This window comes from Larus michahellis, chromosome 3 (genome assembly GCF_964199755.1).
Source record: "Larus michahellis chromosome 3, bLarMic1.1, whole genome shotgun sequence".
NCBI lineage: Eukaryota > Metazoa > Chordata > Aves > Charadriiformes > Laridae > Larus > Larus michahellis.
Genome location: NC_133898.1, coordinates 35,834,532 through 35,858,803, shown reverse-complemented (window position 1 = coordinate 35,858,803; position 24,272 = coordinate 35,834,532). Strand labels below are relative to the sequence as shown.

At 37.3% G+C, this 24,272-nt stretch overlaps 1 protein-coding gene across 1 annotated transcript in view; it reads left to right on the top strand.

Moving 5' to 3' along the window:
* PPP1CB (protein phosphatase 1 catalytic subunit beta) overlaps nt 1–23,814 on the top strand; it is a 29,525-nt gene extending 5,711 nt beyond the window's left edge. The window contains exons 2-8 of the mRNA XM_074579674.1: nt 6,851–6,982; nt 10,387–10,617; nt 10,953–11,057; nt 16,093–16,164; nt 19,566–19,717; nt 21,309–21,443; nt 22,058–23,814. Coding sequence (XP_074435775.1) covers nt 6,851–6,982; nt 10,387–10,617; nt 10,953–11,057; nt 16,093–16,164; nt 19,566–19,717; nt 21,309–21,443; nt 22,058–22,162 — 932 coding nt within the window. The 3' untranslated portion in view covers nt 22,163–23,814. The remainder of the gene's footprint in view (nt 1–6,850; nt 6,983–10,386; nt 10,618–10,952; nt 11,058–16,092; nt 16,165–19,565; nt 19,718–21,308; nt 21,444–22,057) is intronic.
* Nucleotides 23,815–24,272: the final 458 nt, after the last annotated feature.

Below are 24,272 nucleotides of genomic sequence, written 5' to 3'. Positions count from 1 at the left end.
TGTAAATTTTAAAATGGGGGGAAAAAAAAAAAAGGAAAAAAAATGATTTAACACTGAAATCAAGCGTACTGTATTTGGCTATTACCCAGTAAGGTCAGATGCTGTACTCAGTGAAGGGCTGGGTGTGTATAGGGGAATCTACTTTTAACTACAACCAGTATCTGGTTCATAATTTGAACATAGACATGAACCTGTTTACTGCCTTCTCTTACTGTGATGTGATTTGTCTGAGTACATAAGCTAAGTCATCTTAGTTTCGCAGCACCATCTTCTGTGTGTTTTGTGGTTTGGTTTTTTTTTTAATATCAAGCTTGATATAAAGCTTTTGTGTGTATATCCCCCATAGCCAGTTAAATACCTGAGAAATTGAAGAGGTGCAAAAGTCATCTTAAACCCTAGCTTTTTGTATTACAACTCAAGTAACTTCTCTCCTTGGTACTTCTCAGGATTATGAAGTAACTTGGTAATTTGCCTCTGCCTTTCTCAGATTTTAGGAATTTTACTAGCACTGCTTTATAGGAAAAGAAAAGTCAAACTTTGAAAAATAAGCTGAAATTCTTTGTATCGTGAAATTTTTATGCTAGGTTAGCCTTCCAAGTGGACTAGAATAGGAATTGCCACCACTTTGTATAATACAGTGTAGCGAGAGGCTTCTACCTTCTGCTTTGCTAGTTTTGTGAGTTTTAAGTTCAAGTGAACAGTAGGTTTAAGTGAACAGTAAATATAGACCAATAACAAGCATTAGGGTTACACATTTTGCTTACAGAATGGAGTAATTAATGTGATTTTTGCCCTTCAACCTTGAGTTGGCAATTCTTGGAACTGTGCAGGATGATTGAGACCATGAGTTAGTTTATGGAACCTCTGCGTAAGGAAGCAGGTGGCCCATGAAGAGCAAATACAATGGGCAGAGGTTGGTGTAGGGACACTTGAAGATTTTCGTGGGTTTATTTGGGTATTCTCTGAAGCAACTTTAGATATTAGTTTCTAATAAAGCTCCTCCTCCATGAGCATTAATTCTGCTGGATAGCATGTATTTTAAGTACATAAATTCAAGTTTGGGTAGAAGAATGCTGTATTGTTTGGCTGTTTTCCTGGTTAGAAATTAAAGGCTTGGACAGTCTCTTACTCTGCAGTGAATTTGTTTGATGTTAAATAAGTCCTACTACTACTACTGAGTTCACAAGCAATCACCATGTTCTTCAGCAAAATACTTAATATCAAGGGCATCCAGTGAAAGCAAATTTACTAAGATTTGAAGAGTACTTGTATGTAAAAGCACAGTTCTTCAGGAAAAAAAACCTCCCTAGAAGGCTGATTGTTCTATTTTTAGTGGGGAGTTTGGATGATGTGCTCTATGAAAGGTACAGGGCTTTGCGTATGCCATGCAGAGTGGCTGTATATTCAGCAATATGCTTCTTACTGAATTGAGCAAGCTCTGGCAGGGCTTCATTTATATTATTGTTGTCCACCAGTGTAACACATGAATGAAAGCCATTCTAAGGTTAGTTCTGTTACGCAGGATTTCAAAGTTTCAGAATTGCTGTTGCTGGCTTAACTGTGTTTTGCTGCAAGATAGGGAGTGGCTGTTTCTGGATGACAACTGAACAATTTAAATAAGAGAAAATATTTCGAGGGAGTAGAAGTTTTGCTTTACAAAATGAAAGACACTTTCTAAATCCAATGTAGGATTCCTGACTTAAGCCCATGAAAATATGTAACCTGGATTTTAAAAATGATGAGAGCAGATAGCTTCAGAGTATGTTTCCAAAATCAGTGTAAGAACTATTTGGTTTTTTCGAAGTCATAGGTAATGCTACTTTTGGCTTCCAAATCCATTCTGCTTCTACTATTGGGAGGCAGTTCAGGATTCATCAAATACTACAAAGTACTCTGAATTACAAGAAATAGAGTATAATGTCGTAGTTTTTAATCACCAATCATTAAACATTCCACAGAATGTCTGAGGGGGAGTGTAAGCTTGTGGAAATTGCTTGTGTGCAATTTGTAAAATTGCATGCTTGCAGTCTTATGTTGTAGTTTTGGGGTTTTTTTTTAGATACACTCTAGCAAAATAGATCTCTAAAGCCATAATTTCAGAAACAAGCTTGGCTGGAGTTACTGTGAAAAGAAGCAGAATCAGCTGCTTATTCCTTCACTAGTCCTAGCCTGAGTTCACAGTCGATGTATTCTCCAGCTTGGGGAACTATCTAGATGTTTTTGCTTTGTGTCTGTACTAGAAACAAAAGATCAGTTCACTGATGCAGTTTACCGTGTGTGGCCCCACAAATGCATATGCCTGCAAAAAAAAAAAAAAAAAAAAAAAAAAGAGAAAAAAGCAGAGTCTGGGGAAAGGAGGAGGCTGCTTCTTAGCAATAATGCTTGCCTAATTTTTTTATGGTACTTAGAAGTCTGTCGGGGTTTTGATGTTATACTAAAACCATGAGTATTTTGTCCTGTAAACAGGACACGTGTGGTGTTGGGGAACAGTATAAATGCTTAGGACAGCTGTGCATACCACAGCTGATTTAGTAATTGAAGAAATTTCTATTAGTGATGCCACAAAATGAGCAGCTTAGTTACTTAGAGGCACATGAGAAACAGTGTGACAGAATAGAGTAAGCGTATTTTCTTCAGTTCATTAAAGAGTGTGGCAAAAAGCGATGCTTGTAGAACTTCCAACAGCCAGTTTTTATCTCACTTTCCTTAGTGTTATTTTTTTTTCTTCTCCACTATTGCCTTACATAATCTGCTACTCTCTGGCATGAATTTGGAGTGATTAAAAAAAAAATTATTTTTGCTGAAGTTTTTCCTGCCACTGTGCAACTCATGTCTCGGATTACTAATTGCTGTTAGTAGATTGTGAAGACGCAGAGACCATTTTAATATTGAATAGAGCAGCTTTTGGATTACTACAGGATCTATTGTGCTAAAATAATAGCATGACAGTACAATGCATGAAGTTGCTTTTAATTCTCTGTATTCCTTGCTATGCCACTCTGCTTTAAGCCCTTTGCAGCAAAGGCTTGTTCTGGCAGAGAGCTGTGCACTTGGGATTGTGTATTACAACAGGAATCACTGTCCCTACCAAAGACTTATGTAAATCAAAGCTTGTTTACGGCATCTGCATCTTAGATTAAGGATAATTAATTTACCTCTAATGTTGAGGTGCTGTTTCTGCTCTGGGTAAATGACAACCATTAAAAATGATGGTTTTCCCAATGCTGTTAAAGGCTTTTTGTGAGCTACAGATTCTGCAACGCATGCAGCTATGACTTGCATGTTTTAAGAATGGTTAGCTGTAGTAATTTGCAAATGAGTCTGAAAAACATCACTTACACTCCTGATCTCATTCTCATAACCTCCTCTTAAATCTGTTCTTGAGGATTTGGCTTTTGAAAAAACTAAATGTGGTGAGAGATGTTCTTGGTTACAATCCATACAGTGCTCGGCTGAGTCAAGGAAACTTGACCAAATTTCTAGTTGCAGTGTAAGCTGGTGAAAGATGTGCTTAGTCTTGCTTGTGTACGTGTACCACAGCTGTGGTACAGCTGTTTCAGGTGACTACTTGGCAAACCTTTCAGTGCCTTTGTGAATTCAGTGAAGGGCTAAGGCATCCAGGGTTGCACTAGCTTCTCATTTTTCAGTATGTAGTGTCCTTATTGATGATCAGGGGATTGTGGGAGAAAACTTCTCTCTTAACTATATTATTGATGAATATTCCTCATAAAACCCCAGGCTTTGTACTACTTCAAATGTTACTGAGCGTACATGTTTGCTATGTGGAGCTGCTGCCTCTTTGGATGGAGGGGCGAGGGTGCCTTTGCAAAGGGGTGGTGGCCAACATTTGTACCCTTCCTAAGGGCTGGAAGTAACTGCAATGGTTAGGTGTGTGGTGTCTCCTCTTCTGAGAGTGACATACTTGCCATAGTTGTAGAAACTTCTCTTATCTGGAGAATCCCAAGTGTGGTAATAAGTCACTGCCCGCTTTGTCTGTTAAGGGCTTGCAACATTTAAGGCTCTACTGTAAAAAGTAAAGAATTAACATCAAGACACTGGGTGCTCTGACTATGGCAGTTAATTTTGAAGTCAGGAACTGCATGTTCACTGTGTCTTATAGTGCAAAACTCCAGCAGCACTTAAAACCTCAATCCTATAAAGCAATTGTTCCAAGTTTAAACCTCCATGTGAGTTTCAAAGGGAGCTAAAGGCTGATGTTCTAAGAAATATTGATTGGATCAAAGTTACTTTAAGTATTAAGTGCCTTCCTTGAACTGCTGTGTCAATTTTGGACTCTGTGCTTGGTCTGATGCTAGTTATGGTAACGTTAATGTCGTGTGTGGTGGGCTTTCCTGGGTTTGAGTTCTGAGACTGGAGTGGATGTAACAAGTGTGCAGTTAAGTCATTCTTGGCTTTACTCTGCATGAAACAGCTTAATTCCGGTGTTGCAAAACATTATGAAAGTAGTTAAATACAGAGGAGACTATCATTGCTTATCAAAACAGGTTAAAAGAATGCATGATTTGTGGAGGGGAAAAATGGGACTGAAAAGCTAGTTGTGCCGCATGCTTCTTCAGTGTGACATTGATTTTATAAACCATGGGTTTAAAACACAACAATTGCTTCAATAAAATTATAGCTGTTTTGTTATTAAGACTCAGATACTCTTTCAGGTGGGAGCTTTCTTGAGTATTGTGACAGTTTCTTGTGCCTATCAACATGAGTTTCTGGTCTATGGAAGGGATCATTATAAGCTACCGGAATGTGAGCGTTTGAAAAGGTGGAGATTGTTGGAGTGTTTCGGATAGTCAAGTCCTGTGCAAAGTTGTCGAGCCTGAGATTTTTTTTTTTTGCTAATAATCCTTACCGTGCTGAAGATGTATCTGTAAGTGCATCATTTAGTAGATATTTGGGATATGGTGAAGTGGAAGCCTGTAGGCATTTATTGTTTTCTAGTCACCTTGATTGTGTCTAACATCTGCCTTTGTATGCTTTCAATATGTAAGCCAATGAAGAATAGCAACAAAAAAGTGTTACTAAAAAGCTGTTTACTTTCTCAAATACAGTTGAAATCTTAATTAAGGAAAAGGAATGTGACTTACCGTATGGTAAATATCACCTGGTACTGATTCAGAGTTTCACTGAAAGAACTCCTGTATGCCACAGCCTTGTTCTTGTGGGATTCTAATGAGTGAAATATTTCCAGTGTATCCTCACTGCAGATAGACCAGCCCTCCTGGTATTTTGACACTAGTTTCACATCTTCTCTTCTCTGCTTGAGAAAAGCATTCTTCATTTCTGCCTTTTCATATATTCCTGTGGCTGCTTCCTAGCCTCAATTTAACAAGTGTGTCTGGTGTTTATTAAAAATAAAAAATAAAAATTCATAGCACAATATTGGAATGGTCAAATGTGTGGTTCCACTGGAAGAAGTACGCAGTGATAACCCAGAGCAGAGCTTTTTGAGCTTAACACTTCGGACTGCAGTACTAGGTGACCTAGGACAAACTGTTGTCCCTCATATCCTTTTTTCCCTGTTACGCGATGTAGGTAATGATACTGATCTCCTCTGTAAAGTATGTTTTCTAGGACCTAAGTGGAAATGAAAACAAAAGAGAGGTTATATTAATTTTTTAATTTAAAAAAAAGTTGCCATTTTACTCTCCTGTTTTGGAGAGGGGAAGCCCAAGCCGGGAACTTATTTTATATGTGAAGAACTAGTTTTTGCTGTTCAGTTCGCACATCTATCTTATTACACTTTCTGAAGTTGCAGCTAAAATTTTTGCAAGGTAATGACTTTGTGTTTGAGTTTGGAAGTATTTCGATGTGAACTGCTAAAGTTTCATACTACCTTCTTTTGTAGCTACTACCGTGGTTTAATGCTGAATGTTGCTTCCATCTCAAGCAGATGGTGGAACAGGATGTTCGCCTGTTGTAGATGCTGATACATTCTGGCTTATTAGTTTGAACTCTGAAGTTTGCTTTATGCTGAGGTGCAAGACTGAACTGGATCAACCAAAGTGCGGACACATTTGTTCTATTTTGCCATCTCACTAAAGACATATTAAAGCCTCTGACGGAGGAATTGTATAGATATTTGTGGAAAGAAGCAGCTGCAGATAAACTTGCCAGAGGATGTTGGTTGGAGTGCAATGACATGTGAATGCTTTAGAAAACTAAGTGCTAAATATAGGTCTGAGTACCTGACTTACTGGTTTAGGAATTCAATTTCATTCTAATTAGAACGTCTTTATTTGGATATAAAGATTCCAATAGCTCAAGAGCCATTATATATGAATGAGGGTTTCATCAAACTTTCATAATTTTTAGTGTGATGTTCCTAATATGGCAATTTCAGCTGCCAAAAGTGTAAATGTGCCTGTGTGTTTGTGTTGTTTTGTTTGTTTTTTTTTTTATTTAGCTAGCTAGCCTTGTTGAACTCAACAGTCCTAAAGTTTATTTTCTGCTAATATGAAAGTGTTTTCAGGATTTTGATTATCAGGACTTTTTTGCCTATTGTGAATGCTCTAGTATAATGGGATTGTTAATTTAAACACTCTTTGAAGATGCTATCTATCCAAATGCGGGTGAAAGCAAGGCCTAAATTGCTTTTTTCTGAGAACCTGATTTAACAGGAATGCATACAGACCTTTAAGCACAGGTTACTACAGTATCAGAGATTAATTTTATAATTCGTTGGAATACATAATTCCAACACATTTGGTATATAAGTTGGAGTGTGCTGCTGGTTTTTTGTCAAATATAGATTTCAAATACAGCTCATCTGCACTTACCTATTGCTGTGTATCCCTGTGATAGTTACCTTCAATTGTTAAATGTCTCATTTCAGTACGAGGATGTCGTCCTGGGAAGATTGTTCAGATGACCGAAGCAGAAGTTCGGGGCTTGTGCATAAAATCAAGGGAAATATTTCTTAGCCAGCCTATTCTCCTGGAACTAGAGGCACCTCTGAAAATTTGTGGTATGTAAACTTTGTGTGTATCTGTTTTATGTAGGTATTTTAATCTAGTTGTATGCTACATGGGTTCAAAGGATACTGAGATAGGCAAGTGGTCTTGACTTGGGTGATACAGATTAGACTGAGGTCTTCACAATCTTAAATGTAACTTTCAATTTAGATATGATTAAGTTGAGAAAAGGCAGTTAACAGTTGGCAGATCGCCGATGCTCCTGGTACTACTTAGGAGCAAGTTCCGTTGGCAATAAGAGCTGCTTCTGTCCTTGTCTAGTGTGAATTTTGCAACCTGTCCCTGTACTTCCCTAGGGACTGCTTGTACAGAGCTGCTACTCTTCTGAACACTATGAGATAGTTAGTGGTTAGCAGCTTTAAAAGAAAAGGAAGCAAGTGTTTAATGCCGTAGTTGCTCTCTTCAAAGCATAAGCAAACAAAGATCTTTACATGTTGTGAAACGGAACACATCAAAAAGTGTTGGAAGAAAGCATTGTTAGTCTTTCAATTGAAAAAAAAAAATACAACCGGATGCAGACTGTTAAATTAGTCTTAGTTACCATGTAATAAATTCCTTGAGCTTTACAGAAATTTAACAAACTTCATTATTACTGTCAAATATGGATAAAACTAAAGCGTGTGTGTTCTTTACCTCTAAGCCCTTATAAGACGCTAGACTTCTTCAAAAGTATGCTGCTGTTAGTAGGTATGCAAGCTTGTAAAAAAAAAAAAAACCTGTTACAAAAGTATTGTAATAAATGCTGGCTTATAATCCTTCAAGTTATTAACAGCAGACACAGTCTTAGAGTAAAATTTCTTGAATTGGACTTCTTAAAAGTGTTGTAGCATTGAAGCAGTCTTTTAATTTGTTAGTAATGACATGCTCAAAGATGGATTAGCTTCTTTTTAGGCTTCCTCCTGGCAGACCTAATGTAGCAATGCTCCTTACATTAAGAGAGGATGTTATCAATTAAAAAAAAAACCAAACCCAAACAAAACCAAACACTAATGGCGAAGCCATTTTTAAATGACTAATTGCTTGGTAGGGTGGGGAGGGAAAACAGACCAGCTTGCCTAATGACATAAAGTTGAAGGTAAAATCCAGCTTTGTCACATTGTGTTTATGCTGCACTGAAAAGATTGCAGTAGTCTCAATGTATTCCTAGATAAAGAAAAGATGAAAACTCAAATTAAATATTTAGATTGTACATAAGTCACAGTCGGCAAAGTATAATTAGCCTCCTTCAAAGTTAATTTCTCATTTCCTTAAATTGAGACAGTTGAAAGGACTGTTAGGTGCACAATAATAGGGTAGCAAATGCACAGTTAAATAGGCGATTGTTACTTTTAAATTGGATTCCAAACACTGTGATAGCACTGGGAAGTGTCAGGTGCATCTAAATTTAATATTAGAACAATTGTCAAAAGATGCATTTAGATAAAAGTGAAGGAAAGGTGATCACTTTCACCAAAAGCAAAATATGCAGCTGTACTGCTTTGAACTACTATTTTAGTGTGTTCAGGCAATGCCTGAGGAACCATTAAAGAATTGTCTTGTCTTGTAGTCAAGTCGGTTCAAAATAAGCTTTTACATCTTGAATGGCTGTGTTTTAATGTAAGATGAAAGATATTCTTATGTAAACATCCATTTTAAAATAGGTGCAGTTTTTACTGTAAGGCTTTGTATCTGGTAGACTTCAATTCAGCTTGTGCCCATACGAAGCTGTATTTTAAAATGCCGAGTGCCTTGAATGGAGTAGTAAATACTTTTGTTGCTTTACAAAATGGTTTCTATAAAATGTTCCTTTAAGCGCTTTGGTCCCTCTGGCTCATGTGTAACTGAAAGTAGTTCTAGACAATGAACACAATTACAATATTCTTTCTGTAGTACATTTACTTGGTAGTTAATTCTGGTGGTGGTGAAGTCTGGGCAGTGAATTGATAGTGTAGTTCTGGAGTACTATACTCGGCATAGCAATGACTTGCTGAGGAGTCTCCTATGTTTTCTTCTGGTTGTGACCTGAAGATTTGTGAATGACAAGTAGAATAGGAATCATTCTCGTTGCATCGTATATGAAAGTGATTTTAGCCAGTGAAACTTCAGATTATTTCTGGAATTGGGTAGTAGATAGTGTTCCCTGTTATTAAAGAAAATTGATAAGTGATTCCTCTCCCTGAGTGAGAAATAGGTAGGGAAGAATGCAGCCTAAAGAAGGGAAGTATCGCATTTCTCTTGGAAAGAGTAAAGAGGAATATAGCTATGTACTCTTCTTACCACTGTATGCTTTAAGAATTGAACTGGAGAGCATACAGGTTTGGGAAGCTTTTTTCTTTTTTAAGGTTATGGAAGAAGTTGTAGAGAGATGTCTGTGTGTGGTTTTTTGCCTTTTTAAGGCCATAGTAGCTGGCACTCTCCAGGAGAGTAGCTGTGCCTAACAAAGTCAGGATTTTGCCACTGAACAAGCAGCAAAAATCAAAATATGTTTGTGGAATGTTTAGTGGAAGGGGCGAGGAGCTACTAAGTTTAAACAGCATACAGCTTGTACTGAAGGCTTCTTGCATAGCTTTTTTGCATTCAGTCACTTTGGTAATTAATTCTACAGTCATCTGGAATAAATTGTGTGTATTCTGGAAGCTACTGTAGGGCAGTGTTGGTATCTTCTTTGACCTTATGGGCAGCACACAGAGTTAGCTTTGGCTAGTCTGATATGGTACGCTGTGGTGGTATAAGTGCCACACAGAGCTGTTTCATGGAAAGCCTGCTTAATTTTAAAGCTGGCAGTGTGATGAGTACCATGACAGTTATTTTTCCTAAGATATACCTGCAGGGTTGTGTATCTTGTAAGGGATATCAGTCTTTTGAGTCTCTGTACTGTTTTTGTGTGAACGATTGCATCAAAGGAGGAGTTTAGCCTAAATGCTGAGGGATGGGAATCTTAGTACAGCAATGTTATGGGAGGATAAGGAGTTGACCTTTGAAATAAGTGCTTAGTGCCAGCACAATGTTCGTTTTCTCTCTAGTCGATATCTAGATTCTTTACTGATCTGTTTTTGGAGTAAATAATGTGACTTAACTTTTTCTTAATACATTGACTTCCTGGCCATGTAACTTCAATTAGAGGCTGGCTGTCTGCTTAAATGTGAAGACTTCTGTAGCTTTTGGTTTTCAAATTGGCTTCGTAGCAGACATAGCAGTTCTGCAAATACTGTGGATTATTTACATTTAGTGAGGACTTCAGGTTGCAATATTAACATGGTTCTAACCTTTCTGATACCTATTGCCAGTCTGTTTTTAGAAGAACTATTAATGCTTTTCTTAAGATTAATTAATAAAAAGTGATTGGCTGACTTAAGTTCTTGATTTGTGTACTCTTTATGTTGTTGCACTAATCCTCGGTAAACATTTTCTTATACAGGTGATATTCATGGTCAGTATACAGACTTGCTTCGATTATTTGAATATGGAGGATTCCCACCGGAAGCTAATTATCTTTTCCTTGGAGATTATGTAGACAGGGGCAAACAGTCTCTGGAAACAATTTGCCTGTTACTGGCATATAAAATCAAGTACCCGGAAAACTTCTTTCTCTTAAGAGGAAATCACGAGTGTGCTAGCATCAATCGGATCTATGGATTCTATGATGAATGTAAGCAAAACCTGTTTCTTTTGAAAGACTGTAACAGACTAGCATTGTGTTTTGGAGATGTGACTCGTACTGCAAGGATTTCAATATTCTGTGAACCTGCTTTGAAACTTCTAAAAGTACATTTCAAACCAAGGTTAAGTCACTCTAGAGGATGATGATTTGCTCTCTGCTGTCCTTGACATGCTGTTGCAGGAGATTGAAACTGAAGTAAACTAACAGAAATAAAGCCCTCTGAAGACAGTTTGATGACATTTTTAGTCAGGTTGTGATACATATTGCAGGTTGGCTTTAGGAACACACCCTTCTCTTCCTAATGTTGCACACTGTTCTTGTAGGCAAGCGAAGATTTAACATTAAGCTGTGGAAGACCTTCACAGACTGTTTTAACTGTCTGCCTATTGCAGCCATTGTGGATGAGAAGATCTTCTGTTGTCATGGAGGTAAGCTTATGACTGTTTTTAAAGCTGTGTCTAAACGGATCGTTGGGTTAATGCTATACTAAGTGGAGTGTGGATGTGCATACCTGATATTTGGCTGGGGACACATTTAACCTTATATTGTCTGTAAAGGTCACTGTTATGCCTTGTGCTTTTCTGTACACCTGGCAGCAGACAGGTGTCATTCTTACCTGATACACATGTTCTTCCATGTCTGAGGGGCAAGTGTGTCTGTAAGTATTCCCATCAGTGTGTCCCTCCCTGAAGGATACTGAATGCTAGAATCCTTGCCTAATTTGCCACATGATTTGTTGCTGTTAACCATGTGTCAGTGCAGCCTAGCAGTGAAGTGAAAGAATAACTTTGACAAGTAACCCCAGCTTTATAGTTTTGGTCTCTTTAGCTGTTTTTGTAAGATGTTGGTGGAAGGGACCTCTGAAGTCACATAGACAAGCCTGCTGCTTGAAGAAAGACATTTGTTAACATTAGAGACGGTTAGCCATAGCTTGCTCTAACTCCATAAAACCTTTGCTATTGGAAAGTCTCCATTCTGTAGGCGCCTGTCCCAGTGCTGCCCTGTTCTTATAGTGAAAAAAGTGTTTTGTGTTGACCTGAGTGAGGCTTGTGACTTGTCTGAATGTTGGAACTTACTTGGGTGCTGTTCTCTATATAAGGGGACTCCCCATGTTTTTACAGGCAGTGATGTTTACAGGCTTTTGGGAGCATGTAGAGTCAAACAATCAAACAATTTCAAATTACTACCTGTAAGAGCCATCCTACCTTTTTGCAGCTATCTTTGCAAGTGCCCCCATTAATAAGCAACTTGGTGCCTTGCACTGACTGATCCAGAGATGGTGTGATGGGTGTCACACCTGCATTGTCAATGAGACAATTAGAGATTAGTGGAAGTGAGAGAGCACTGCAGAAACCTCCAGCTCCATTTGGAATTAGAAATAGCACGAACCCAAAATTTCTGAGCAGACTTCCAGACTTTGAGACTTGCATTGATGGCTGCCATCCTGCCTTTACTAATTACAAGTGTGTCAGCAAGAGCTCTGCCTGCATTAAAAATAATCCTGGCTCTTCTTGCATCTTGTATTGAAACTTTTGCCTTCAGTGCCTGCTAGTATAAGCTATCAGAGTGCTATGCATAATATGCTCTAAGGTATTGCCATGTGTTTGTAAATACAGAATTAATGCAATGATAGACAGTTGAGTTTGCCAGTCTCCAGGTAGTACTAACATGTTAAAAAAAGTACTTGTTTTCTCACATCTTGTGAGAAAATCAATTCTCAATCTTTTCCTCTCGTTCTCAATCAGTGTAATGTGTTGTCTTTTTTTAGAACTGGTGCCTATCTTATGAGCTAGATCTCATAATTTTAAGCATGTGAGGTACAAAATCACTTCTGCACCATGTTAGCCAATTACTAGTGGCTAAAACCATGTAATAGATTTGTTTCCAAAAAAGCTGGTGAAGGAATTATTCTTTTACTACCATTATACTTCTTTGAATTTTGATTTATTTGGGAAATGGTAGAAAATGAATGGTGACAGAATACAGGCAAATAATTAAGTGGGTGGTAGTAGAAGCTAATCCAAGAAGCTTAGCAGGTAGAGTAGAATGCTGTGTTCTGTGACAAAACTGATAGTTTTGTGTGTATATGCACTTGAGCCCTAAGTTATGAGCAAGCAGCCTAGAAAGCTATGTTTCAAGAAAAAAGAAATAAAGCTTTATAGTATAAGTATTGGGGGGATTAACCTCTTATTTAATCAAGTAGAAAACTTTCGTTTTGTGCATAGTATACTTTAAGGATCCTCTTATGAAAAGTAATATTTATTTCATTGAATGCTGATTGTCCCTTAAGCTTGTACAGGCTTCATCTGTCACTGAAATTACTATCACTCACAACTGATCTGCGGCTGTGAAATAAAGTGAAAAGATTACTAAATGTGCTGTGTGCTCCTAATAAACGAAAGTGGACATTCAGCACATAAGTAAGTTTTGCCCATTTTCCACTCTTCTCCAATCCTATCCAAACTGCATTCCAGATCCTATGAAGTCATGGACTGTCAACGCCTTTACATGATGTTACTACTATAATAAACACTGAGGCAGCAACACAAACCATTCAACTCTGCTGGAGGTTGAAGCTAGCATGTAGATACAAGGTAGGTGCCTTTTTTACTATATTGCGCATTTTTGCATAGTTTATTTTAAAAATATTGTCCTCTGGGATATATAATAAAACTTTGCAAAACCGCATAACATAGTAAAACAAAAGGCACCTAACTTACCCCAGTAGGCTATCTACAATAGCTTAAAATCCTGAGTCACCTTTTTTACTTAGACTTTTCTGGGCATCTGCTGTTTTGAGTTCTCTATCTCACAGTATAAATCAAACCTCTCTTGCCATCCCTGTCTCCAAATGTTTGTGCTGATGAAAGGAATCTTTCATTGTATCCTTCCCCATTACCTCCCTCTCTCTTCCCTGTCTTTTCACATTGCTCATACAAGTCACATTTTGGCATTTTCTCAAGGTCATCCTCTACTCTACTTCTGACTTTGTTCTTTATTTTGCTTCATTAAAGCTTATTCCATGACCATTCACAACTTCTCCCTTTTGCTCTGTTTTGTATTCTGTACAGTATTGTCCTTATGTCCTCTTATCTATGATACCACTCCCTATTTCTGATCTTTAGAGACCTTATGTGATTACTTTCAATTATCTGTAATTAAGTCCATGTTTTGGTGTCATGTTGATGGAACATATGTCTTATCAAATTGCATTTAAGCTCTGAGATGGGAGTCATGGTAGTTTAGTAGAATCCTGGATTTATGTAATATTTTCAGGCTGTGGAATTCTATTTTACTTGTGACATTAGTGACAATGAAATGTATGTTGAAGGTCAAGTCTACTTGATAATCTTACGCAGTACCCAGAGAGACCTGAGGAGATTCCTGGATTATGCTAGAAAAATAAGTAACCATCACTCTTGCTTTACCAATTCCACCTGATCAAGGGAGTGGTTCAAATCTAGATCCTGGATTTGATGAGTCTGCCAGGAGTAATGTCAATTCATTTTTTGTTTTCCCTTAGGGAAGGGATGCTCTTATGCTTCAAGAAGATAGTATACTAAAAGATACTTGTTCTGTGCTTCGCTGTCAGTATGTGTCAGGACAACTTAGTTCAATTGTGTACTTTTCAGTTTTCTTTCAGTACACAGTAGGTTGCAGCAATTGCTGTAGTGGCAGCAGCTTGACAGTGAGCTTTAGTGGCCTGTATTTGAGTTCTTACTTCCTTCATTTAATGCTGATCATGTACAACTTTTGTCTGTAGGTCTGAATTTGAGACATTAGCTATTCCTTTTTGTGCAGGGAGAGTTAGGAAGATATTTGGGAAAAGACCTCTTAGGTGGTTACAAAGAGGTCTGCAAACACGCAGGCAGTTTTGTGGGGTTTTGCTATTTTACAGTGATGTAAAATAGCACAAAAATTAACAGCTACAGGGTTGAGACACGGTTTGTAATAACAATATTTTATAAAGAACTTAGTGCTTTGGGTGCAACCTGAAATGCTAAGAGCTGTAACCTCATAGAAGGTCACAGACTGGTTGTGCTTATTTCACGGAGATTGTCCATTACTGTCTCAGGGTGTGGTGCTGAGTAGAATCCACATGCCTTTGTGCTAATGTAATCTGCATGCAAATAGATCAGATCTGGGGAATGGTATGTTGGTCAAAGTTTAAAAGCTGATTATCTACTTGAATTTATATTAGTATCCCTGTGTTGTTGTGTAAGTAGACTTGACTGAAACTCCTTTGGTATGCTATTTAATGTAAGATTTCTGCCATCCTTCACAACCTCAAGATAATATTGTGAAGACAGCTTTAGCAAGCCGATGAGGATAGGCTTTTATCATAAGACTGCTTCAATAAAAATAATCTAAAATCTTAATACTTGAAGAAAAGTTCCTCAAGTCTTTATATAAAATGCATTGGAGTCATTGTTCCTGTAACATGTACGTTGCAACTGTGCAAACTGATGTCAGCTGAAATTACTTTGTGGTGACTTCTTTCCAGTGACAGGTTTTCTTCTGTCATTTTCAAAGTTCTGGGCTGATTCAAATGGATATGGCTTGTTAATATGGAATACGTTTCATCACAAATTAGGTCTTTGTGTTCTGTTTCCAAATATGCAACTTTTTAAATTAAGTGATCTTGGCCTGTGTCATTTAAGTCACTTAGGACCCTTATTTAAGGACATGTTAAGGTGCTAGAGCATCTAGTAGGTGCTCTTTCATGCCTGTATGCCTTGCATAGAAAAGCTCTGGCGTGTCTACTTAAACTGTTCAAAGGGTGGCTTTGGAATCCCCTGCTTTGGCTGTAATTACATGTTAATATGGTAAAAGTATACAAAAAGAGCTGTGTCTTTGTGATAAATGACTTTTTGAATAATCAAAGTGCAATGGTTATATAAATTACTAAGCATCTGAGCTATAGTAGATGACCACCTTTGTGCTCCTTATCTGTTGCAGCTGAACAGCATCCGGTGACTGCTGCTCAGCTGGTGTGTGGTAAAGCACTGAAATACAGTGCTGTCAGTTATGATTCCAGTCACACCTGCAGACTGCTTTGGCTTGTGATCTTTTAAAGCTGGGTAGGGGATTTTCCTTTAGCTTTCATAAGGTGGTTATAAAGAAGGTCTTCTGCACCAGTTTAATTGTGTTAGGTAATGGGAATGCTGTCTTTCACTGGTTCTCTCTAGTAAGCTGTTTAAGAGAACACACTTAACTGTAGAGTTCTGTGCTGTGTGGCTAAAAGGATGGTAGGAAAACTAATAAAACCCCTTGCTAATTTCATTGTGTTATACTCTGCCCTTCTGTTCAGGAACTTAATTGTCTTACAGCAAATGTCTTTTCTTTATATTACAGTGGAAACAATGGATGCTGTATGACTTTGAACCTCTAATTGTGTGTTCTGTGGAATCCTTTTTACAGGTAAAATACGTGGATAAGTCACTAGTTTTCTTGTACTTACAGGCCTGTCTCCAGATCTCCAGTCAATGGAGCAGATCCGGAGAATTATGAGACCTACAGATGTTCCTGACACAGGTGAGTGACATGGAATTTACTCTAAATAGGTCTTAATGATGAAACAGGTTTAATTTCTGTACAGGCAATGCAGTGACTTAACACAACCTCTGTTCACAGTACAGTATTCCTTGATGTCTGTATAGGGTGACAGTCTTGTTCCTCGTGATGGCTAAGTTAGCTGATATGTTAGAGGCTATTGCCCAGGTTGTTACTGCTTCTCATAACAAATTAGGATATGTTGTCCAAGTCCGGATACATTATCCACAAGTTTGCCTTAAAACAAACTTAGAAATCTAATAAAAGATCAAATGAAATTAAGCAGTTCTTTTTCTTGCCTTGGTTAGGCACACCAAACCTTTTAGTCTATCAAAGAACACAACTGTTTAAAGCTTGCCGAGTATTATTTAAAGTATTTGGGCTTCTCTCTACTTGGGGCTATGTGTCCTTCCTCTAAATTTGTAAAGTGTAGCTCCTACTTCACTGTGATTGGGTTTTCAATTAGTTGTATCAATGTGTTAGTCCTGAAACTTTCTTCTACTAGTACGTTAATGCTTTGTATATAGGTGTTGGATGCAAATTGCCAGTGCTTTCTGTACAATATTATTTTGAATGGTTTAATTAATCATCATCTTCAGTGTCCCATTTATTTCAAATTCTGTTACTAGTGGAACTGTCAAGCAGTACAATGGGAGATTTTTTAAAGTGTTGATTTCCAATAGTGGTCTGAAATTAACTTTCAGAGGAGATATCGCATCTAAACCTCGTTTTGAAACACAAATTACAATTACAGTTAAACCTTGGAATAGAAGAATTCTACTTCCTGTAATGTTCCTCAGTGCTGATGCATAAAAGTAATTCAGGGACGGATATGAATATGTCAACTGTCCCTTAAACAACAACATTTCTGTGTGAGCTGGTGTATACATACTTGATGCTGAGAAGCATTACTAGACTGGTAGTGTTTCTGTAGTATAAATTACTACATTGTTCTTCCTTTTATGCTACTTATAATTCACCCAATGAATAACCAAATAAATGTCAGTACAAAACGAGTCAATCTTTGCATCTATCAGATCTCTCAGAAAAACGTAGTTCTGTTCAACAGGCTAGTACTACTGCTTGAACCACCCCCGCTTCAGGAATGCCCTAGCAGAATGTAGTTCTGGTTTCCATGGACACTCCACTGAAATCATATGTATTCTTAGTACCTCCTAAAAATAAATACAGAGATTTTAAAAAAAAAAAAAAAAGGGTTTTGATCTACAGAGTCATCTGCAGTCTTAATTTTGCTTTCAGAGGCAATAGGTGGATGCTTACCAGCAGAGGTAGAATGAAATGTCCCATCAGAGGCATGTGTACATGTGGTACAGTGACATAGAAGGTCTTGGTCTTTTGGACCTACTTAAGGCAACGAACATTACAGAATTAAAGTAAATCTTGTGGAAAAATGTAAAATAAACTGAAGTGGTCTCACTTCTGTGAAAGTTACAAGTCCTTAAAAGCTATCCCTTTGTGGAGGATGTCACTTGGTGAACGTTTGTGTTGATACACAGACATTTTTGGTAGATGTTCGTATGGCTTGTGCTGAAAAGATTGTATCGCAATGATTGTTTCTTCTAGCCTGGTGGAAAAAAAGCCTTTTCAACTTAAACTGCAATTTGAAGACCTCTTAACTTTGGCATTTCTATGGGTTTGGGGAGCTGTTTGTTCAAATCTAACTTTGTATTCCAACTTAAATCACTTGCTTCTGGTAACTGTTAAGGTATTTGCTTTCTGTGAGACCAAGGTATAAATGATGTATTTTGGTCAGCATTGCCAACCATTTGCTTATTAGGAAACTGTAACTCCCTCTTCTGTGTAATCATGAATGTCTCATATCAGCTGTGCCATGGGATGCTCCTGGTCAACCTAGGCTATTGTAACGGTAGATGTTGCATATTAAAATATAAGTCTACCTGGGCAACATAGCTTAGTTCAGACAAACTTGTTGCAGGGTTCTGTTACGCCACTGCTAAAGGTTATAGGACAGATTTGCCTATTGCTGTGTATAACCCTAAAGATTATTTGATTTTGGGATAGAAGAGGAAGCGCTTCCTAGGTGGCTTCTGTCACTTGTTGGAAATCCATGATAAGAAACCATTAGGGCTGCAGTGCAACTATTCTGTTTTGAAAAACATGTTATTCAATATAGAACTAAATTTCAGTTGACTTTCTTGTCATATGCTGTCTGTATTCAGTAGTTTATTTCTAGGTAGATATTCTATCTAAAATGCAGTTGTACTTGCTCTGTTCTTCATCTTCTAAAAGCAAATAAAATTTTAGCCTCTGCTAGAGAAGAACTGTGACTGGTACCAGACCATTTGATAGCTGTAAATACAAAATTATCTAGTTGTATAATAGGTTTCAGACGTTAGTTTTGCTTGATTACAACTTGAAGGATCTGTTAATTAAGAAATAGTGTCTTCAGTATTTTGTTTAGCAAACAACCAGATGTAATTGTAAATCAGAACTTCTGAGTGCCAGATAAAGGAGCCTGCTGACATCTCTTTCAGATTGTGAAAAATACTTTTAAGCATTTAAATGTTTAAGAGTTAGTCATCACAGGTAAAGAAAGTACAATTTCATGGAAAACTATGAAATACATTTTGAATGCTTTTTGTTTGTGGTGTGTTTGAATTGGCCTGGTTCTTTCTCATGTGAAAACGCTTTGAAAGTTCTATTGTCCAAAGGCATTGCAGTTGATCTAGAGAATTTTCTTTGTACCCAGTTCTAACTCCAGAGTTAGCTGACCTTTTGTTGGTAGCGGAAAAAAGATCTTGACTAGTGCTAAAACAACAAAGAGGTTATTGTGCTAATTTAGATTCCAGACTAGTTGGCACGAGGCCTTTTAAAAAGTCAACAATAGTCCAAGCAAACTGAAAGTGCTACCTGAAACAATATATCAGAATTTTGCAATGTTAAATTTTGATCTGTAAGGTTCTTCATGTATGGTAAGAAACGTAAGAATCAAAGCTGACCCATGTTCAGGAGGTTGTGGTACAAATTTATTTGCTGTATTAATGACTGGCCTTGCATAGGATTTTCTAATTTGCTGCAGCTTTCAAACTAAGCTTTCTTGGTGAGCTGTGAAATAGATGGTTGCCTTCTAAAATGCACCCACTGCAGCATTTTTAAACTTCTCAAATGCCAACTGTAAACATGCTGAATATTTCAAGGTACTATCAGTGGTGAGGGGGGAAAAGTCTCCAGACATACACAGACCGTATCTTTTGTCTGAGTTGCAGTTTAAATATCGCTGTATTTGCTGCTAAGGCTTATTTGCTTTAGGAGAGCTGCTCTGGTAATTACAATAAAAGTATTTTACATTGTAGAATGATACCTCCTAAGACTAGCATCTTCACTTGTATTGTCTTTCAAAGGCTTGCTGTGTGACCTGCTGTGGTCTGACCCAGACAAAGATGTGCAAGGTTGGGGTGAAAATGATCGTGGGGTCTCTTTCACGTTTGGTGCTGATGTGGTCAGTAAATTTCTGAATCGTCATGATCTGGATTTGATCTGTCGAGCTCACCAGGTATGAACTATGCCGCTGTTGCTTCTTAGAACCTCTCCTTCTAGACTTTCTGCGTCTTTGGTGCTGCTTATCAGTACGACATATTTGAAACTTAGTTTGCATTGTGTTACTTTTAGGAAAGAAAGATCTTCCTAATAAAGGGACTATAAGGCTGTGTCCTTCTATTGACTCGTATTGAACTGAGTGTCTAACATTAGTCAGTGAAGTAAAATACTAACACTAGATTTCCCCCACTGATCTTTTGTAATGTCTATTGTTAGACTGTTTTATATGAACATTACGGGTAAATTGTCCAGGTTTAAAGTGGCAAAGTGACTTGAATTCGAGATTTACACTGAAGTTTCAGAGTTCTTCCATTTCAGTAGTAGTCAGTTCCCTTGTAGTTGTGGCTTAAACTATCTCTGTGTCACTTCATGGAAGTATTAAGTGTATTTTGAATGTTTCTGCAAACAAGTCTGAACATAAAAGCTTTCACCATTGCCTCCTTTTTGGTTCAGCAATCTAGAGTACTTTACAATAGATTATCTGACTGAAATGTGCGGAAAGGAAGGTTATTTTTGGCACCATCAATCTTTAAGCACACTTTTCTGCAGTTTTTCTTAAGTTACTTTAAGCAAGTGTCCTAGTTAGGTGGACATTAGGTTTCAATTTCCTGTATAACATTTCGGTTTCATTATTTAGTCAATTTTAAAAGCTGTCTCCTGCTGTGAAAGAAAAATAGGCTTTTTATTCTGTGTCACTGTTAGGCTTGGATATAATATCAGAACATTTAAATATTTCTTCTTGCAATTTTACTGCTAAAACATTAGAGAAGATTGGTCAGTGTGTGGAATGGATATTAAGATTGCTTAATTGCTGATCAAGATTGGTACCAATTTCCTGTATTCACGTAGTCACTTCAGTTAGTTATAAAAGTATGACATCTTTTAAAAGACTGTGGTGATTGGATCAAAGTGAGCAGTTGGTGCACTGGTTTCACTGCATTATAAGGTGAGGCTTTTATTTTGGGGAAGAGGGAACATCCTTAACTGATGCATCATGCTACTTGCATTTCAAAGGTGAATTATGCTCTTAGACAAAATATGGCAGAACCACTTTGTTTTTAGAGCATCAAAATTATAAAAAAGCCTACACTTGAGGTTTGTATGATCAACACTAGTGTGACTTAAACTGTACTGTTACGGTTGCAATGAAGGTGGTATCTAAACCTTGTGCGTTCCAAACTAGTAGGTCAAATATTCAAATTCCATGTATAAACCATAAAATTCTGGGAATCCTTAAACTGGCAGTGCATAATTGGACTTAAAGTATGAAAATATTGAACAGTCAAGCTTATGCATATTTAACGTTCGAAGTATCAGACAGGTTAAGCTACCTGATTTGGCTGATTTGGCATTCAGTGTCCAGTTAAGACAAAATGACTGAACCTGTCCTGTCTGAAAGCCAAGACATAAAATACCTTTTTGATGAGTTCTTGTCATCTCTTTAATATAAGTCCTGTTTGCCTAAAGACTGGCTTTTTTCTTCAAAATTTGTTTGTTTTTTTTTTTGTTTTTAATGTGAGCTGTATTGATTTCTCTGGTGTTGACAGGTGGTTGAAGATGGATACGAATTCTTTGCTAAACGGCAGTTGGTCACCCTATTCTCAGCTCCAAATTATTGTGGAGAGTTTGACAACGCAGGGGGCATGATGAGTGTGGATGAAACTCTGATGTGTTCCTTTCAGGTATGATATATTTGGACATTAAGTATTACTTTAGGTGTTGGACTATATGGACTGAGTCTGCCTGTTGACGTGCTTACGGTTAGTCTAGGGTAATATACTTGAGTTACAGAAAGGACTGCAGAGCAGGCTGGTGTTTGTGGCCAGTTAGAACTGCAAACCAACTGTTCTCCAGAGAACCGTGTGGGATTTGCTATTTTCCAAATTCCTGCATATTGAGTTATTCCATTTATTCGGATGCTTATTTCAGAGTTTAATTGGGTGATTCTTTTCAGTTGTACCTAGTGATCGGAGTACCTAATTATGCAGACTAATGGCCTATTGGGACCCTTTTAGTCTGGTTACTCTGAACAGATTTTAATCCCTACTCCTTCCTGGACATGTTTTCAGCCCCTTTTCTTTCCCCTTCCCAGCCCAATGTAGTAGTAGAAATAGAAGGATTTAGAAGTAGTAGTATTGTTGTATATGGGACTAATAAATCTGTAGGATTGTGATGTGATTTCCTCCCCACCCTCACCTCTCCTGTTCCTGCTGAATGAGATGTCATGTTCATTTAACAGTATTTGAAGTGTTCTGAGTTGTCACTGACTAAAAAGAACTGCTTTATTTTCTCAAAGATATTGAAACCATCTGAAAAGAAAGCCAAGTACCAGTATGGTGGACTGAATTCTGGGCGTCCAGTCACTCCACCTCGCACAGCTAATCCACCGAAGAAGAGGTGAAGAAAGGAAAAATGTAGAAACACCATCAGATCTGTCAAGGACAAAACTCCATATTACAGTAAATAATAAGTGTGCACTGTAAAACCATCCAGCCATTTGACACCCTTTATGATGTCACACGTTTAACTTAAAGAGACGGGTAAAGGATCTTTATTAATTTTTTCTAGGAGAAAGATGTGCAACACTGTATTGTAACAAGTATAGCTCCAAGTTCTAATATCCAGCATAGAGTAAAAAAATATTAGGAAAAAACTATTGCAACTACATATTCACATTTACCACGGTTTTTAAAGTTGACCAACATCCCAGTTAAAACTTGATGTAATAGTTAAACCAGATGAGAGCATGATGTTCCATTTGTGTAATGTGGTCTTATTGTTGCTTGATTGCTTTTACTTTGATTATTTTGTAGCTAGAATGATGCGAATATGGTATCTAGTCTTATTTCCCGGCTCTCTCTTTGAAATTGAAATAAGGAAGGGGCTTTTTAGAACAGCCATTGGTCTCTTATCCTCCCCCCAAGCCCCTGTTCATAATAATTCCGCCCAAATGTGTGCCCCATTATAATGCAAAGTTTATAGTATGGTAGTTATTAAAAGGCAAACTAAGTCCAAAATGCCCAGACTGGACAGCTTGACAGCCAACATAAATTGAGACAGAAAAACCTGTCTTGACATTTTAACTTAAACTGCCACACAATGAATTTGTGCACTACACTATTTTAAATTATTGATGTTACACTGTGCTATGGCACTTCATTTAACTTAGGACAAAAATGGTATTGCCTATTAGTTGGTAACTTGATTATGTGGTACCTTGGCTTTAGTTTTATTAGCATGAAACACCTTTGGCATGCTTAGCTTCCAGGTAACTCCCTACCTGCATCAAAATTCATCTTACATAGTTCCACAGAACATGAAGATCCTTATTTGCTAAGCCTTTGAAAGCTGACATTCTTTTTCAGAAGAGGGTGTGTTTAAATGGATGTTCATCAGTGGACAGTAGGCTAACTAGCGAGTGGTGATCTGAAAATGCTATAGGAATGTCCAACATGATTATAAGGCTTATGTCACTAAAGATTATATCCTTTGGATTTTCATGATCAAATTTCATATACTATTGTATAGACTTATGCTTTGTAGTGTACTATAGTAGCAATAATTTCTGTACATGATCAAGAGTTATGCAGTATTTCTTTTCAGTTTTCTCCTTTCTTAAAAGAGTTAACATTGGTAAATGGCAAGATACAGAGAAGATACAAAATTTCTAGTAGAATAAATGAAAGGCACAGATTTGTGATGCTTTGGGATGCAATACTTATTGGATATAACTGCAAAAGTGTTTATTGAATATTGTCAAATTTGTAAGATTCTTTGGGGGAAGGCTTCAGATTTATACCATTCTAAATGTTCATCAGTAGACGTAAAACTCTTGACTTCAGTATTGTCTTTGAAAATGTTAAATTGCAGATTCTGGTAACTTACATTTTATGAACTGGCACATTATATAATGCAAGAGATATATTGATTTCTGACACAGTGAGCAAGTTCTTTAAAATGGATTTAAGTCTCTTTTCTAATTCCATTTTGTTTTAAATGCATATTTTAAATGTAGGTTTTTTCATTTAGTAAAAGTTGTCTAATTCATTTGAATGAAGTCTGACTTGTTATTTTAACATACCTTACTGTTACTCAAGAAGTGTGGAGTTTGTTTGTTTTTTTTTTTTTAAAGAAAAAACAAACAAACTTACAGCATATATATCTGTTCCTGATTTATATTGGTTTGGTCTGTGTGTTTGAACAATGGCTTAATTTACCCCACCTTGAAGCAAGCACCAGAGTTTCAATACATAAAATGTAGAAGTAGGGCGGAATTCTTCTGATACTGCTCAAAGACACTTGTTCTTGAAATTCAGTGACGAGCGCTATGTAAGTGAGAGTAACTTCAGTTTGTGACAAGATAATTGATGAAATCTATTCTATAAGCCCTTGACAGGGTAACTTCCTGCTCTAAGTCATTGCTTACTTGAGGGTTAGTTTTACAAGTTTTGAAAATGCTGGGTTTTATGAAGTGCCAGCCTCTATTATAAGAAGCATCATGTTACCAAACA